The 19003-nt window shown below is 42.6% G+C and overlaps 1 protein-coding gene across 2 annotated transcripts; it reads right to left on the reverse strand.

The window, feature by feature from the left end:
* Positions 1 to 1602: 1602 nt before the first annotated feature.
* Positions 1603 to 18023, reverse strand: OPTN (optineurin). Of its 2 annotated transcripts, none has more exons than XM_062491690.1 (14): positions 17906 to 18023; positions 17096 to 17272; positions 15216 to 15418; positions 12917 to 13072; positions 11827 to 11903; positions 9608 to 9739; positions 8425 to 8506; positions 7033 to 7148; positions 6197 to 6346; positions 5150 to 5243; positions 4348 to 4506; positions 3539 to 3669; positions 2724 to 2803; positions 1603 to 2563 (listed from the first exon to the last, which is right to left on the reverse strand). In XM_062491690.1, exons 2-14 carry the CDS (start codon positions 17259 to 17261, stop codon positions 2442 to 2444), a joined length of 1668 nt encoding a protein of 555 aa, XP_062347674.1. In that variant the 5' UTR covers positions 17262 to 17272; positions 17906 to 18023; the 3' UTR covers positions 1603 to 2441. The 2 variants fall into 2 exon arrangements, with proteins under 2 accessions (XP_062347674.1, XP_062347673.1); XM_062491689.1 differs by having other exon boundaries at positions 9608 to 9742.
* Between the last annotated feature and the right edge of the window lie 980 nt (positions 18024 to 19003).

Here is a 19003-nt window from a genome sequence, read left to right on the forward strand (position 1 = left end):
GTAAACTGGTAGGAGATACAACTTATTTAGCACAACAAGGGGATTGAAACCAGAATGATTTAATCATATATTTTCCTCTTATCTAATGTCCATGCTTCACTTCAGACCTTAGTATTCTGGTTTATATAAACCCTAATACTTCTATGACTAACACGGCTCTTTTATCAATTATGACACCTGGGAGAGGAGCTGACACCCACCTGGCTACAGTCTCCTGTCAGGGACTTGTAGAGAGTGAAAAGGTCCCCCTTTAATCTCCTTTTCTCCAGGCTGAGTCCCCCCAGCTCCCTCAGCTGCTTCTCTTCAGACCTGTGCTCCAGCCCCTTCCCCAACTCCACTGCCCTTCTCTGGACACACTCCAGCACCTCAATGCCCTTCCTGAACTGAGGGGCCAGAACTGGACACGGCACTCAAGGTGTGGCTCACCAGTGCCCACAACAGAGGGAAGAATCACACCCCTGGTCCTGCTGGACACATTATTCCTGACACAAGCTCTGGCTAAGCCCATTTAGCTGCTGGGTTGCCTGTGTCTGGGCAGAGTGGCCTCAGGGAAGGGTCACAGCAGGTGCCATCCTCATCTGGATAACCTAAACAATGTCAACACTTGTGCTACACCATCAAATTCAGTCCTAGTTATTGTCACATGCAGTGGACAAGATTTTTTAGTTTGGTCAATTCTTCTTTGGTACAGCTCCAATTCTGTGAAAAATATTTCTGAGGACGTACAAGCTCATTGTTGGACTGAAGTTAGTAAGGACAAAAAAACCCCAAAACTCTTCCCTGTAGCATGAACAGGTTTCAGTGCATTGTGGCTTTATTCTTTGGAGTTCCTTGCCCCTCATGATTTGTACTATTAGACCTGCCCTTTTATCTTTCTATGAAGATCTATTTCACCTAAAGCCCGTGTTTTCCTGTTAGCACCCCTGTGCTAACATACCCTCTTCTCTGAAACCTCCTCAGATGACTGATTTTGATTTGACAAATGCAGAAGTTATTCCTTCTTTGGCCTTTCACATTGATTTTCTGTGTTTTCATTAAGGTTAATACTTCTCAGATGCAATCAGCTCTATTATTCTGTTAGTTTGCTTCTGGCCTAGTAGCATTTCCACCAGGTTTTAATCATTGCAGAATCTGTAACTGCCAAAAAGCCCCCATAATAAACTCAGATTCAGGGTAAAAAAAACCCATAAAAATCCTACTGTCAAAAGGAACCAATTAAAAGCCAGTAAGAGATTGCATCTGCTGCGACTACTTGTAATTGATGAAGAAGGTTGCAACAAGGCTGACAAATACCTCTTTACAACACTCAGCTCTTGTGTTACCTGAAATTATGGACGAAGCTACAGACGAGCTATAACAGAAATAAGAATCCAGAGTCTAAAAGTGATTATTGGAACAACAGTGACAAGCAGCAAAGTAAAAAACTTACTTGAATCACAATGGCAAAAAAGGAATTGTCTCCCTTTTGTTGAGCTAAAAACACCTTGGAGGACAAGAATAGAGCTAATGCACTACAGCTGTTTCTACACAAGCTTTTCAGAAATAGGGATTTACAATCCTGATTCAGTCTCCCAAGTATTCACAGGCACAGATAAATTTATAACTGTAATAGATTTATTTTGATGAAAATCCACTATACTCTTTTTAAATTAGGTTACATCCATCTCAGTGCTTTCTACCACAATACTGTACAAGTTCAAATGCTTTTATTATAATAAAGAAAAATTAAGACAACATCATAAAAATTAACAGTTCTATAAAACCAAGTGACTTGAGTACACCAGGAGCTACATGTATCAGACCTAGCTGATCAGTTTTAAACCTTAACCTCATCTGGCTAAAGCAAAAAGTTACATAAGCCATCAAAAATTTAACATCAGATTAGTATGGTCACAAGGGCAGCAAGGAAATGGCCATCTGGAGAAAGAGCAGGGTTCACTTCAAATGCTTGATGAATTACGCCATTTTGCTGAAAGCTTCTCATACAGCCTTTTTTTTTTTTTTTACTTTCCTGGTATATAGTATATAAGAGATGAAGTATTTACAGGGTCACATACATTATATATCTATATATGATCAGCAAACATCTCATCTCTCCTCCAGCTTCAGTGATTCAGCCCTGTTCTGCAGAGTAGCCATAGAGCAGAGCACTTCAGGGGAATGTTCCTGAAAGGTTTCATAGCAGCAAACACACTGTGAGTTCTGTACCACATCCATGTTGTTAATCTATGAAAACTCCTTCCCTAAAGCAGATTACAACAAGATTAGTAACTACAGTGCAGGGGAACAGTTTTACTCTTTTCCCATTGAATAAATAAGCAAACCCCTGAAAACCTCCTTCATATGACATAAGAGCTGAGCATTATTTGAGCAAGAAGGAAAAAAACCTCAAAGTGTTTGGCAGCTGAAATTCCAGATGACAAAGAACAGGAGGGCATCACTCAATTAATGCAATCCATAACATGAATCTGCAGTGTGTCCAAATCAGGTAGAATTTCTTCACATTTAGGACATGAATAAATTGAAATATTCCGCTGCTCTGGCCAATCTTGACTATTAGTTCCTGCAAGCAGAGAAGATAAATTATTAACTATTATATTACCCGATTTTGCTCTCTGCAGCTACCCAGCTGCCAGAATAACCACAGGGAAGCTGTCTGCAGCCAAGCAAAGCTGGTTTAACCTGAACCTGACCCCAAGGACTGGAGAACGTGCTTGCAGTACCTCTTTGGACAAGGTGAGGTGAGTGCTCCCGATCTGGCATCCTGGCTCCGTGGCGACTCTGCATCTCTGCCAGAGAAGTTCTGCGGATAATAAACAAGTCAAGGGCTCTGAAAACAGACTCCTGTCAACTGGCCATGCATTTAGTTCACAACTGCTGCTCAGAAACAGGACCTAGAAATGCCACTGCTTTGTGAGATCATGCCAGAGGTCTGCTGAAATCAGGGTCACACAACTGACACCAGCAGCAGGATTTGGGCAGTCACACACTGAGGGATCTAGGGCACACTTCTCTGGAAAGCTCCAAGGACTCTCAGCTGTTCAGAGAAAACTTCAAATTTGCTTTAAGTAGCAAAGCAAGTTATACAATGAAAAGGACTCAGTGTAGAGTTAATGTGAAATGTAACTTGATTCAACTACCACAGTACTCAGAACTGTGTACTCACCACTGCCTCCTGGAGAAGCAGCAGATATCCCTGGCACACATGCAGCAAGATTAGCTGCAGATTCACAGCTAAAATTGAGGCCAGAACCCAAAGAAACTCACACGGATCAAGAGGAAGACTTTACCAAGCATGAATCATCCAAAATGAAAACTCTCTAAGGCATCCAGCTAAGAACTAACACAGAGATTCTATCAGAAAATCGAGAAGTCAGCCAATTCACTTTGTTTTCTCCTTTTAAACTAAAATTAAGCAAGAAATGTCTGCAAAGTTATTTGCCTTTCTACTGAGACATTCACAAGACAATGCTGGTCAACACCAATACACAGAGTAACAGGACAGTGCAAAGGCAGTTAAGCCAAAGTCTGTTCTCACCGGCCAAGATCTTCAAGGTTTTGCTGCTCTTTTAGCAGGTATGCCAGCTGAACAGCCAATTGCTCCTTCTCCTCATGGATCTTCTCTCTTGCTGCCCTCTCAGCATGGAAATCAGAACAATAAACCTCCATCTGATCAGAGAAAAGAAATCAGGCTGAAAAATCTGTAACTTTGACTGAACCGTATTTGTATTTTACGTGTCAAAATCACAAATCTGTATCATAATCTGCATCTAATCAAAACACGCACACAATTCAAAACCAAGACCTGTACTTCTCACAAGGTGAAGGAGATCTAACAGTTTCTGGACTCTGCAAAAGATACTCGGAGCATCGTACCTGGGACACAGGTATTGCGTGTGCTGTACTGAGGCAAAAACAAGGCACAGAAAAGCAGTGAGGAGGTGACCTGACTGATCACACTGACAAATCTGTTGTTCAGATAGTGGAACTACCTGAAGATGTCAGTTATATGCCTTTAATGTGAGGCAAACCCTTTTTAGTCACTTAACACATGCTGGTTTGAGTAAAATCATTCTTAAAACATATGCAGTGATTCTTAAGCCAGTGGTTCTAAATAGACATCTACTCCCAACTTCTGTTTGTTGTGCCAAACTCCAGCATACACAGTTCCTCCTACAGAGCCCTAGAATATAGTGGGTAAAGGCTCTGCAGGGATCTGCAAGGCAAACCAAGTAACGGGAGTTATTCTTTGAGAAAATGTATTCAGCATTCCAGAGTGAGCCACTAAATACCTCCTGGTGTCTGAATACTGAGCGGGGAAAATAGTTTGTGAAGAAGAGCTGATACCTGAGCACGGAGCACAGACATAGTTTCAAGGTCCTCCTCTTGCTTAGCAATTATCTGCTTCATTTCATCTATCTGGAGCTGCTTTGCAGCAAGGGCTTGTTCTGCCAACTCCACCTTTGCTGTCAGTTGTTCCACCACAGCTTTATCTACTCTGTCCAGCTGCAAAGAAGAACTGTGATTACGAGATGAACTCCAACTATGACCCTCCTCGAAGTGAAAGTTTGCTTCTTACTCCTCCTGTCCTTGGAAAAGGTTCCCATCTTGGTCACCGAAGGAACTGGGACTAAGACAGCAGTGGTGACTGACATTTGACCTTGACGATTAGTTTTGATCTTTCAAACTACATTGTACCAAGTCAAAAGACAACCCCCTAGTGGACACTGTAAGAGACATTTTCCTAGTTTCTGAAATTACACAGAACAATATTGGCACTTCCATGGTGGTTCAGTTCCTAACAAGACCTCACTGTGGCAGGCATTCTATGTAAGAATACAAAAATGTTCAGAGATTTACTTTCCCACGTTTTTAAAAATGATGCTGCAGGAACATTGATGTATCTATCACTTCTGTCTAAGGACTGGACTCTATGCTGCACTGCACTGCAGATTAGACTATACCCAGAAACCACCACTACTGATGTGTGGATATTGTTTTCTCTAACTGACAGCACAGTACCTATGTTTTTCAGAGCAGTGCTGCTATGTTGCATGTAAGTATGTAGAAGGGATGATAGCAGTTTCCTGCCCCCATCCCTTCCCCCACACCCCTAATTAATTATGATTTCTTCTTGTGATGAGTTTACCTCTTTGAGTTTCATTTCATCAATTTTTTTCATTGCCTCAGTGAGTTCTGGAAGGAGTTTGCTATATGAATCTTGGAGGTTATTGTATCTTGCCCTGTTTATGACAGAAAAAGAGATGACGGTTTGAAACAATTCCTTGAAATCTAAATAATGTTAGAACTTTAAAAAATGCCAGTACCAGCTCCTTGCAAATCAGTCTGCATTTCTGGTGAGAAAAAGTCATGCTCCATGTCTCAACATCTCTCTTCCAATGAGCTGTGTGCTGCTCTATCCATGAACTGAATGCAAATCTTAGTGCATTTCATATTGAAGAATCCATCACTCCGTATTTTTACATGAAGCTCACAAATTCTGTTCAAAATTTAACACCACTCTCAGGAAGACATCCAAGTCTTTACTCAGACTTCAGGTGAAGGAGAATTCATCAGAATAACCAGACACAGACTCCAAAGAAAATGAGCAGCTTCTGCAGCAGCTGAAGACGTGTCCTTCAGGAAGTTCAACCTCTCTTGAACAGCCTGGACTGACATTTTCACACTCCTTACATGGACTGCACATGAAAGGGAGTAGGGAGCCAAGGCAAACAGCCTCTCTTTACCTCAGCCTCACCACACACTTGACTCTCCTAGTGCAAACATACTGTAGGGATTGCAGACCTCTTCATTAATGTCACTTTCCCAGCACTGTCACCACCTGACTTGTCCCTGCCCTCCAGGATGTGTCCACATTTACCCCTGCTAGTCAGTGGCACAGTTGTTGTCACTTCTCTGCTTCCTCCACTTGTATGTTACACCCTGCTCTATTCCACCTCTGACTTTATGGTTAAAGGAAGATACAAGTCAGAGTTGACAGCTCAAGTATTCCAAAGCAAGGGATTCAGTAGATTAAAGAATATAGACTTCTACTTCATAATCTACAAACACAGCATAGTTTCAAAGGGTGCAGGACACAAAAGTAGTACTTCAATTTCCCTTTCACCAGGTTCCTTTGGACTTCACTTCTTCACTGACAATACCTTCCTGGACTAAAAAACCAAATCATACTCACTTTTCTTCATGTGTCTTGGCTTGTTCCAGCTTGACCTCTGCCTGCATGCTCTCCACCTGAAGTTCCAGCTTCTTGATGGTGTATATTAGCTGCTGCTTCTCCTCCAATTCTGATGCAGCAGCCAAGCTTTTTCTTTCCAGTACCTGGCACCTGATAGAAAAGAAAAAAAGGTTAATCTCTCCTAATGGATTTTTCCCACAAGGCATATAGCAAAGCGTATTTGTATGGTATTTAATTTTGTAAAGTATTCCAAATTGTATTTCACTTTAGAAAGCTTATTTTGATGAAGAACATGGAAAGACAAAAATCAGTCTACACACAACCATCAGAAAACAAAGCTATAGAAACCAACACTTACTCTCTTACTATTACAAATTTTAAAGAACTGGAATTTGACAGTAAACTTAGCAAAAAAGTGAGGGTCTTGTAACCGTTTTTATAACCTACACAAATTTCTTCAAAAGCCCAGACAGCTCATGTGAAAAGGTTATACCAAGTCCCTTGGGTTTTTCCCCTAAAACCAGAATAGGGATTGATTATGTGAAGGTGAAAACAGTAAAGATTTTTCTTTACATCATGAAGGGTTAAAACCCAAATCTTATAATTCAAAGCACTGAGGTTCTATTTGTAGAACTAGGCTGGCAGCTCAGATTTTCTGACAACTGCTGTAATTCTGCACTTCATCACTTACAAAGAAGCAGCATTTTTTAACAGCACTTTTATGAAACAGTTATTTAAGTTGATATTTGTAGAGCTAGTGAATTTCCCAAGATGGGAGTTGTCATACAAATATGTACTGGGTGTCATGACAGAACTTTTGCTCTTCTGAGCCTTACTTTTCTTGAAGTTTCTTCTGAATCAATTCTGCTTCTTTTAACTTCTCATGGGCTTCCTGAAGCTCTTTAAATAGAGCACAGACTTGCAGATTCAGGGTTTCTACTTCACTGCCAACCTTTTAGAGAAAAAATAATGAAAATTACATATGGACAACTCAAGAAAAAGTTACAGGCTAAGAAGGATAAGCAGGAAGTCTCACTCTAGAGTAAACAGCACAAGTTAGCTTGCACAGTTACAGTCTATACTCAGTGCTAAAGCCTCATCTACAAGGTTTTACAATTATTCCACACTGCACCTCCCCATTGTTCCACTAAAGATCTACATTTTACCACAGAGGCAGGTAACATGAGCTCTGCTGAAGAGCCTCTGAAGAAACACAGCAGTGTACATGGAAATGGCTGCCAGCACAAGCATAAGTGCTGACCTCAGTATCCACTTCAATGAGAGTATTGGGCCTAGGCTGTAACTCAGGAAAAGTGGAGATAAGAGCACTTATTTCCACACTGGAAAACATTAATTAAACTGAGACATAATCTGCCTTCCCTAGGAAGGGATCTCTTGGCCTGACTCCAGACTGGTCTTGTTTAACCAACCCAGCCCTGCCCTAAAATATTTGTCCTGACCTTCAGAAGGGCACAGGTCTCCAGCAAGTCCCATAGCATATTTAAGTCCCATGCATATAAAGTCCCATGCAGCGCTTCAGAAACTCACACACCTCACATACAAGCACTCTTAGTTGCCTGTATTATGCAGTTGCACTGAACCAGCATCAACCTCCAAGGCTATGGGATTGCACTCTCCCCTCACACAGAAGCTTACAGTTGCAGGCACAGAAGTTTAAGCATCTGACTGCAGCTGAATCCCAACCACAGCATTCTTTCAAATCTCAATTGAAACCATCAGGACTAAGTTTTTGCCTGGAACTGCATCTCAATCCAAGATAGTTATGCCCCACCATTGTAAGCCTACTGAAAACAAACAAACCTAAAGCAGCCATATGAGCTCCACATTTAAAGTCTGTTTTACAGTATGCTGTCTCTGGATTCTGATCCAAAAGCTGACCTAGGCAGCAGCGAGGAAATTCATGCAATCTAGATGATTTCTAGAGCTATAAATTACTGTATTTCTCTCTGTTTACTGGGCATGGCCAGGGCAATGTGGTAGAACTGCAGTTATGCCAAGCCTCTGGAATACTTGGCCCCCAATCCCACCCCTTTGCAATGGCTGGTGTAATTTGGAACCACATCTAAGATACCAAGTTCACTTCCATTATCTGGGCAAGACAATTGCCCCTTGCTCTCTGAGTGCAAGGGGAAATCTAGACCCTGAGGTCAGTGACCTCAACCAGTCAGCTGTATGTTGTTATATCTTGGCTGAGGACAGGAACTTACAGCTTCTGAACTCTCTTCTTCCTGTTCAGTTTGTGTCCCACTTTCCAAGCAGATTCTGGTCTCCTTCTCCAGCTTTGACAGTCTGGAAAAGAGAAGGAACCAATAATGATGGATTTATCTTATGTTTCAGGTGAGATTGTAACTATACAAGGATTTTATGCAAGTAATGTACTCTCTTTGTAACATCACAGCCACATAAAAACCACAAGGCAGAATGGAAAGCACAGACATGCAGGAAGGCCTGCACAGTCATTGGGGTTCTTGAAGAACACAGGACACTGTGTAAATTTAATTAAAATGGATGTGTAAGTCTGCAGGTGTGGTGAAGGTCATGACATTCAATCCAAAGGGACTGATCTTTGGTACAGTTCAAAACTGCCAACTCTTTGGAAATAGGTCACTCTGTTCACTGAATCCAGAGATTACTACTGCCTCTGTTTTCCTGTGGTATTTTCCAGGGCGGAGGTTTCTAAGAATTGTTTGGTTATGGAAGACCACATAGAAGCAATTACTGTGACACCAACCTTTCATAGTAGATAATGTCCAGGAAGTCTTACTCTGTCTCTCTGAAGTAGGGATCTGGAATTGCTTGGGGAATTTGCCTCTCCTGAACAGTCGTGATGATTTACACCCACAGAACTGAGCTGAGATAGACCCTCATACAGGTTTCACTGTGAAAACTCTCTCTCTTAGAAAAGTTTGGAATTAAACTTATTTTAGACACTTCTAAGGAGCTTTTGCAAGCTCACACACTGCTAAACGTAGCCTGCCAGTATCACGAAGAGGACTGTAATCCTGTTTTAGACATAGTGATTTGGTTAAGGCCCCACACAGAGATGATTCATACAAAATCAAGTAACTGTGGAGGAGTGAATGAAGAGAACAGCCTCAACTAGTCATCCTATCTTTCTGAATAACCAAGGGATAGTTCAAACCCAAGAGGAAATGGGTAATTTGCCTTGATCTGTGGTGTTTCAGGAGAGCAAAATAAAATCTGTTTTGCCCATGGAAGAGAACTGTGGTTTATCCCTATACCGACAACCACAAAATGTTGTTACAACCAAGTGCTCAGGAAATTCGCCATCCAAATCACACAGCTTGTTGCTGATCATTCAGAGGCTTGGTAACTGCAGCAGCCCTGGAAGAAAAGAGCTCCAAATGATACAGTGCACCTACTTCATACCTCTCTTTGTGATCCTGCAGCTCCTTCTCAAGTTTTTCCCTCTTCTGAGTTTCATTTCTAAGGCAGCAGAGCAGCTGGCTCACGGTTAGCTCCTCAGACTCCAAATTCTTAGATTCATCTGAAGATCTGCTCCTGCTTCAAACCAAACCAGATGTAAATACAGCTATAGCAGCACACTCCCTTAACCCTAATGCTGGGATCCAGTCAGAGAGGCCACCATTTCACACAGTGCTGGAAACCACTGCTCTGAGCAAAGGGCTCATTCCCAGTTGCCAAGAGCCAAGACCAGTAGCCACAGCTCCTGTGTATATGAATGAAGGGCACAGGCAGTCCCCTTCCAGCTGAGGGAACAATTTAGCACTTAAGCAAGGAAAGCAAAAGCAGCCATGACAATACAAAACCCAATGCACTTATTCTGACCTATTTTGCAGCCCATTCTCCCAAGTGCTGCTGTCTATTCCTACAAACATTTTTTTGCAATAAAGCATGGAACAGTTCTTATCTCTGCCTCGCTCCATTATGGAAAAGAAAGCATATCCCACTAAAAATGGTAATCAGAAATCACTTTCTTTTTCTGAAAAAAATGTCTTTAATGTTTCACCCTCCTCACATTCTATAGCTCTTTTCAAAATCATGTTATGCTACTGTAAATTACCAGAACCAGAACAAATACAAAGCTCCAAAAAACAGGGTAAGTGATAAAATACTGTATTCCATTATATCCATTTTTATGGCATCAAGACAGAAAGTCAAAATCCCCAAACTATATGGAAGACAGGCAAGTTAGACTGTACATTTCAGAGTCCCAGCAGTAAAATAGCATGTTTAAAAAAGCATGTTTAAAACAGCATGTGTTAAAAATTTTGCTTTTGTAGTTCAGAAAAGAAAGCAAAGCAGAGTCTTCTGTGTGCTTCTGAGAACTAGTGACCTCTGGTGAGCAAAATTCAATACCCAAAAGACAGTGTTCAACCAGGGTATTTTAAGTAAATAACTTTTATCAGGGGATTTTTAGTGCGGTTCTACCCTTACAGAAATAAATCCATCCTGAGTGGATCACATTTCTTTGAACCTGTTAACAGCACCCGTCTAAAGTTTCAGGGCTGGACAAAGACACGTGGTGACACTGGAAATATTTTCAGAGGTACGTATGCCCCCTGTTCTTGTAGATATGGCCCAGATTCTCCTCCAAAGGTAAGCAAGTTCCACAGGGAATGTCTTATCATAATCAGTGTTCTCACAAGCCACAACTAAGAACAAGCTTAATACTTGTGGCTCGATCTGTGGTCAGCAACTCTCAGTTTTGTCCACAACTGTAACACCCTTTATTTTTTCCTCCTACAACTTATCTGCATGCCGAGGGACAAGTTTCTATGATATTACACTGAGGTGCTGTTCTCCCTTGCAGTGACATAGGAAGTGACAACATGGAGTACAGCTTTCTGGCCTGGTATGTCCTTAGCATTTCCCGTATCCTTCCCTTTCAAAAGCAAAGGCACAAAGTAATTAAGAGTTCAGCCAAAACCATCTAGCTGCTAAGCTGGGCAGTATCCAAAATGGAAAGCTGAACAGTATCAAATGTCTGTGTCCACGAGGAGTAAAGGTTCAGCCAGGGGCAAGAAAGTCCCTTGTGTCCTGGAGCAGACGTAAAGATCAAATTTTGAGAAGTAACCTGAACAGAATGCTGCTATCTTAAACCCAGTAACCTGAAAAGCAAGGACTATATTGCACTGTGTGTCTACCCCATCATGGATACACATCATACCAACCACACATAAACAGGGTCAGATCTGAAAGACTACAAGACCTCTGACTCTTACCAACACCAGTATAATTGGGTAGAGGCCAGATACTCTATTAGATGGTCTCCAATGACCAGGAGGAAAAAAGTCCCTGCAGCCTCTATCTTTGTCTTTTCTGTTTGGCCTCCCTTAGAGGCCTGAAGAGTTGGTAAGCCAGGATCTCCATAAATGCCTGGCCAATTGGCCAGAATATGCACTCCTTGACTCTTGTCAGCTAGTAAAAATTGGAAGGAAAAATGTCAGAGAGCTGAGGGTCTTACAGCATGCTAGGAAGGCAGAGCTACTGCAATGGAGGGGTGCAAAGCCAAAAATAAAAGAGGATTCTCTAGTGCATTCCTCATAGAAAGAAGTTCCCTTACACTGAAAATTAAACACAAGGCAGAAGTCTGAATCATACATATCACACAAGAACCTACATACATGTAGACAGCAACGTTACTGGGCATTTCACCACTAGTCTCTTGATGTTCATTTGCAGTTCTATTTATTTCCCCTTCCTAGGAGAGAAAAAAAACACTATTAGCTTGGTGTTTGGACTAAGCAAGACAGGGTTTTATTTATTTGAGTTAAGGAATGAAGAAAAACAAGGAGAATTGCTATCATGGCAATACAGATAAATAAACTCCTACAGACCATCTTCATGTTTGGAAATTCTGAATTTCAATACCTCACATGCCTTTCCCTGTTTCTCTTCCAGCTTGATTAGAGAATAGGAACAGTGAGATTTGCCCTTCTCCATTCATCAGCAACTTCCAGAGCCTCCCCTGTGAAGATGACTGGGCACCACCCAGGAAATCAATGGCACTGCAGGTGACTTTCAATATAAGCCTAGAAATCACTCTCCAGCCTCCTAAAAGAACCATTCTTCCTTCCCACTACAAACCCCATTCCTCGATCTTTGTAGCCCAAAGGAGAATCCTTCTAGCAAATAAAAAGGAGAATGCACCCCTGAGTTTTCTCTGACAACTCCAAACAAATTTTAATCACGTTTTTAAAATTTCTTGTTGCACATCTACTTTCCAGAGAGAGGATATGGGGAATAGAGGGACAGCAGAGGCCTGCATTTTCACATTTCACTTTGCCTGTGAAGATTTTCCAGATATAAGAACAGCAAAAAAAGTACATTTTTATGCCCCTAGGGAATACTCTCTAGAGTTCTGCATTTAAGTTTTGTTTGCCTGCATCTCTACTTATCTGTCAGTAGGAATTAAGCCCCATTCTCAAAAGAAAATTCCCTGTCTATACACAGGTGTTGCCCCTTAACAAAACATATTCCCAGAAATTCCAACTAAGACTTAACATTTTAAACTAGTGCAATAGAGGCTATCTGAAAATAATTTACTTAGAGCTTTAAAGTGGAGGGACAAAAATTAATTCCAAGTCCTGTACCACTATCTTGTAATACACAAGTGCTCTACAGCAGGTAATGTAACAGACTAAAGAATTACAGAATTATTTAGCCTGGCACCTGGCTACAGATTAATGTGTTCCTGTTATTTCCTTTACTTACATTCATCCCAATCTCCACAAAGGAATCCTCTGCTGAGATGTTCAGCTTGACCTGCAGCTCTGAAATGATGGCGAGCAGATCTGCCTTCTCAGCCTGGAGCCGCTGCACCTGGGACTTCAGCTGCTTCACTTCCTTCTCGGGAGCCAGGCAGCCCTCCTGGGATAAACACACCCTGCATGAGCCAACCCAAAGGGAACACCAGCCCAGGAGCATACAGCCTGAACATAACAGTGTTCTACACCCTTTCTCTTCTGTTCAGGCTTGCCTGAAAACCCCACACTACAGACCCCTAAAGTATGTTTTGGTTCACTCAACAGCAAGAAGTCTGAACTGTGAAACCAAGTTAATAAACACTGGGCTGGAAAATATAGGACTGGTTCTCTGAATGCACAGATAATTAGGATGTAAATTTTTTGCCTGAATCTATGCCTATTGCTACCACACAGGGTATCAGCCAACCTCTGGAATTATTGCATTTTTTCACCCATATCCCTATTCCTATTTTCCCAAACCTAACCAAGATTCAAGGGAGAAAAGACCAGTTGGGCGGTGAGCCTTCCCACACACCCCATTCTTAGCCTTTCCCCTCTATCTAGCTTCTTTGTACCCCATTTCCATGTATAAATCTTCCCAATTCCTTGACCTTCACACAAAGTCCTAGATCCCTTCCACAAAGTATGTTCCTCAGAGATTCTCCCCAAACTTCTCTTCTTCCAGTCATGACCATCTCCTTTGCCTTCTGCCTTTTCCCTTTCTCTGTGTTACTCTTAAGCCTCTACATAACCAGCAAGACTCATTCTTCCCCCTCCTTTAAATGTCACTCCCCATAATGAAACTTTCCCTGCGAGTTTGCTTCTTCCTCATTTTGTAATCTGAGCTTCCACCTCCTGATAATGCCTTCATTACACCACATACCTTCAGTGCAAATTCTGAACAATTCCTGGAGTCTGAATTACATTCTAAGCTATGATTATGCCAAATCCCCAAATTATCTCTATGATGACACTGTCTCTCATCCCACAATACCACTCTGCCCCTCTGACCAGCTGCTGCCTCTGATTTTGTGCTTATACTGTAAGAGGATGCATTTAGAGTCAGTTCCTCTAAAAGGAAGGAGAGAGATTTTAGATCTCTCAAGCAGGTGGGAAAACCCTGGCAACATCATACTTTAGGCATTCAAAGTACAAGAAGTTCTACAACAGATAGAAGGATTATAAATCCTCTACTTTCCCTTGAAAGATATTCCAGATTTATGAAATTCTGAACTATTTATGAAATCCTGAATTTTCTTGACAATCCTGAAACACAACTTTCAGTCTGTAAAGACTGTGTAAGTAATACTTACACAATCACACTATTTAAACATGATTTTCCTCTCCCTTGCATCTTCTGAACTTATTGGCCGATTTTCATTTACATACTGAAACAATTATTACAAAGTTCCATAAAATAGTCAGGAGAGGAAAGGAGAGTCTACAAGTGACTCTACTAGAGAAAAAAGTGAATACACTCATCCTTCATCAGAGAACAGAGAATCCACATGGGTCCTGGAGGTATCAGACACCAGAATGCATCAGTTTGGCTCTGCATGGAACTTCTTAAAGTAACTTTTCACATGACTATTTGGGACACAAGGCAGGCTTTGTTTTGATCGGCTTTGCCCACAGACGCCTTCAGTACCACCTGCAAAATGTTGCCTGGCTACTGTGCAACCACCTGCAACATTAGAAATGATGTGTAACAGAGCCAAAGGCAGGACACAGAGAGAAAGCCCAGTCAGACTCAAATGGAGCAGCAGAAGCACAGATCTAATCTGACCTCAGTAAAAGAGCTTACATTAAAGAAGACTGATATAAAAAATAGATGGCATGTAATTATTTTTGCTTGTTTACATGTCAACTTCTCCCTGGAAACACACTACAAAAAGCAATTAAATGATCATGAGAGACAGATAATCTAACAAGTAAAGGGAAGCATAAAGATAAGCCCAAGAATAAATTAAAAATCAGCAAGAAATGCTAGTTCTTATTTATTATGTAAAAAAGTTTAATTATTATTGTTTATTAAATGCTAACAAAAAAAGGAAATTATCTCGGGTGTGCCATAAACTACATTCTGAAAGGCCTCACTTTATAAGGTAAGTCAGATGAAGACTGTTTCTTAGAACTAAGGATAAAAACACAGATGTTAACAAATCTCCAAACCATCCCAGTGTGATGAATCCTAGAATCACAGAAAGGACTGAATGCTCCAGACTTTCAATTCAAAAGCACATCAATCTAACCAATTCCTTATTTACCATTTCAGCTCCTTCTTCTCTTTCCTTTAAGCTCTGAAGTTGCTGCTGTAGCTGTTCATTTTCAATGCACTTGGCCTGCAAGCACTGCTTTGCCTCCTTAAACTTTAACTCATAAAATTCTCGTTCTTCTTTCTGCTTCTCTCTCCAGGTGGAAAGTTCCTCGTATCGGTCCTTCATAGCTTGGTTGTGCAACTTCATGGCTTCTAAATGGCAGCCAGAGAGAAGACACTGAATCACATTAATACTCTGTCCATGAAAACAGATTTCTACTACACTGAGCTCAGCATTCTTCAGCATCAAATGGGTTGGCAATAATAGGGTATGAAATGTGAGCCTTTGTCTGGCGTACCTTAAATACCAAGCCAAAACCAAACTTATCATAGTAAGCACTATAATAAATAGCTTTAAAGCCACTGCAGAGATCACATGCCCACACCCCCACTCATTTCTTGACTTCATCCTAAACCAAGAAGCTAGAATGACTGTTCACACAAGATACTTGGTATCTTGCTGTGTGTGGCTTTTATATGACCAGCCCAAATGAAACTGCTGAACTGAGCTTCCAAAACTACTGAGACTTGGCAGGGAAAACATCCTAGACTGGTAAATTCATACATGGAAACAGATGCTTTCAAATCAAATGTCTCAAATACGCCCAACAATGCTCTCCCCCAACATTTGGTTAAGATTTGATTGCAAGCATTGAAAAAAATATACCAAACAACTCACAGCCCAGTCAGTTCTCTGTAAGTAACAAAGTCAGTATGTAACAGTATCAGTCTTACTAATGCAAAATGCTTACAAGATTTTTAGGCAGAGTCAATGAAATTATTTTAGACATGCTTCTTTTAAAGCAAACAACTCAAAGCCAGTTGCTTACAGATCCTTTATACCTGTACTTTCTAGTAACTTCCATTACATCCTGATGTCATATGATAAACTGCTCATATAGCCTTCAGGTTATGAAAAAAATATAGTCTAGAGAATGATTCTGCAAGTTATGGGTTACAGAAGCTGTGAATATGTCCCTGAACATTATCTTATATAAAGTTTTTCAGCAAAATACCAGACGTACTTCTACAAACAATTTTCCTGTTAGATTCCCACGAGACATAGAGAACTTGGACAAGGTCCAAAATGATTCAGGAAGAATTTAAACACCAGTGTAAAATCACAGTACTGGAGATATGTGACTTAATGGTCTGTTCTCATATAAACAGTGAGTTACCTCAGTCTTTTACACGGAAAATTCTCAGATCCCATGGGTTTTGCTCTAACCATAAAAAAACCCCAAAACCTTACACCTAAATTCCAGATCCAGAAGTAAATCTATCTCACACAAAGGACTTAAATAACTAGGAATTTTCACGGAAAGCTATTGGTTTCTCCCAGATGTTTTTCACCCTGCCATAGCCACCACTCTTTTTTGAAATACAGAAGGTATGGTGGTCACCCCCTCCCCCCGCAATGCAGATTTGGCAAAATGTTTGTAATGGAGCCAACAGTTCTATAATATAAACCAAAAAAAAAAATATTTTAGAGGTTAATGAGCAAATAGCACATCATAGGAAGAGATTTTTCATGTCATCTTCCAAAATACACAGTGCTTATATATAAAACTCTAGAGCAAATAAGTCACCCTTACGCTGGGCTGTCTCCCCTTAATCTACCACAGCAATTCAATTTGATGTTGCTACCAAATATCCTATTGATGCGTCTTATCAAACTGGCATTGTCACTTGCAGAGTTGTTTATACAGCGAATGCTACCCAGCAAGGGCAAACAAGCACAGAATTCACACTCATAGGACAAAACAAACCCTTCATAAGAGACTCAGGGCTCTTGTGTTTTAAGAGCAGCTCACGTGCACATTCATTCACCTTTTAACTCATTGTTCTCCGTGATTAATTCTTTCATCTGCTGCACCATCTCTTCCGGGGTGTAGGTGTTAAGGGCTGGGGCAGCCGTGCTGTCCACTCCATTTTCCATTTTACTCTTGGAATGCTCTCCATTTTCAGCAGGACGGCCCTTCAACTTGCTGGACATCTCTGAAGCAGCTATTACAAGGTTTGCCAAGAGAAAACTTTCGATTTCTTGCCCAATTATAAAGAAAGCATAATCACACATTCATTTTATTAACACATATAAACCACATGCCTCGTCACAGCACAAAGGCACCTTCAATCCCTCTAACCCCGCTACACCAGAGCATATCCGTGAGTCTACGTTAAATCCCCCATGGGCCTAAAACACATGATCCCCAAGACGTCTTTCGGGCAAACCATCCCTTCCTCAGGAGCCCAATTTTCTGGGAACGACACGAGACTCCCGTCTCGCCCACTCCCTTCCCAGCCTTGACAGCACTCGGGCCCCGCCGCCCGCCCGGCCCTGTCGGCGCTGCCTTTTAACACCGAGAGCTCGTTTCCGCAGATTTTTAACTTTCATTTTCGCTTTCTTGTCCCCTTTTCCCGTTCTCCTGCATACCCCACCGTGGCGCTGGGGAGGCTGAGGCGCCTGTACCCGCCGCTGCCCAGGCACGGTCGCTCCGTCCCTGGGCCAGACCAGCCCCCGGCAGCCGCAAAACGGCGTTTCCCCGCCTTGCCCTTCCTCCCTGCAGGCCCTCCCCGGATCCGCCGAGTCACCGGGCGAGCCCGGCCATGGTGACCGCCCGCCCCCCGTTCTGGGCTGACCTCAGGGACCCCGTCCTCGCTCAGCCCTCACGGCGCGCCCATGGCGGCAGCGGCCCCGCTCAGCTGACGGACGGACGGACGGACGGACGGACGGACTGCTCGCCCTCCCCCGCCGCCGCCTCCTCCTCCGCCTCCGCCGGGACTTCCCAGCTCAGCACCACCCACCTCCCGGGCATGCTTCCTTCTGGCTGCCCTGGCTGTCTCCCTGAGGTGCGCTGGCTCAGCGGGAGCGGGAGCCGAGTCCCCCATGGAGCAGCAGTCGTGTGGAGTGCGCTGCTCATCAGGGGGAAAAGTCCTGCGGGTCGATGAGGTTGGAGAAGAGCTGTGGGATCTTCGAGTGCGGTTTATGACTGAACGCCGCCTTGTTAACCGGGCAATGGCACTGACTGCCACTTCCAGTCGTTCCTTTACAGTCACCTCTAGGGACAGTGACTCCACCACCTCCCTGGGCAGCCCGTTCCAAGGTCAAATCACCTTTTATTTGAAAAAATTCCTCGCAACGTCCAGCATAAACCTTCTCTGGAACACCTTGAAGCCATGTCCTCTCGTCCTGTTGCTGATTTCCTGGGAGCAGAACCTGGCTACACCCTCCTGTCAGGGACTTGGAGAGAGCAATAAAGTCACCCCTGAGGATCCTTTCCTCCACATTAAACACCCCCAGCTCCCTCAGCTGCCCCTCACAGCACTCCTGCTCCAAAACCTTCCCCAGCTCCTCTGCCCTACTCTGATCCCCAGCCCCTTCCTGAATCGAGAGACCCAGAACTGGGCACAGCACTCGAGGTGTGGCTCCCCACTGCCCAGTACAGGGGAGAGGAATGGCTTCTCCTGGCATGAGGCCTAAAAGACAGGATCGAGAGGCAGGTGTGAGGTGAACAAAAGGGGATGTTATTGCACAGGACATTTTAGTGATTTTTGCCACAGGATTGAATCAATTAGGAAGGGGTTTGCCATGCTGTGGGGATATAGTTCATTAATGACTGTCAAATGACATGGCTGGATGTAGTGTCTGGCCCTGGAAGCCTTTAAATGCCAGATTCCAGGGATGGGGTTAGCTGGGGTCACCCACCCTGCACAGCCCCTGTGCTTTGTGACTGTGCT

This window comes from Cinclus cinclus, chromosome 4 (assembly GCF_963662255.1).
Source record: "Cinclus cinclus chromosome 4, bCinCin1.1, whole genome shotgun sequence".
Classification (NCBI taxonomy): Eukaryota; Metazoa; Chordata; class Aves; order Passeriformes; family Cinclidae; genus Cinclus; species Cinclus cinclus.

Bases quoted from the DNA above. Each gene is read 5' to 3' on its own strand.
- OPTN (XM_062491689.1), bottom strand. From the start codon at position 17,261: ATGTCCAGCAAGTTGAAGGGCCGTCCTGCTGAAAATGGAGAGCATTCC. The intron at 5,244-6,196 runs GTGAGTATGATT...TGTCATAAACAG, and splicing joins GCCAAGACACATGAAGAAAA to GGCAAGATACAATAACCTCC. The intron at 2,564-2,723 runs GTACTGCAAGCA...CTCTGCTTGCAG, and splicing joins ACCTCACCTTGTCCAAAGAG to GAACTAATAGTCAAGATTGG.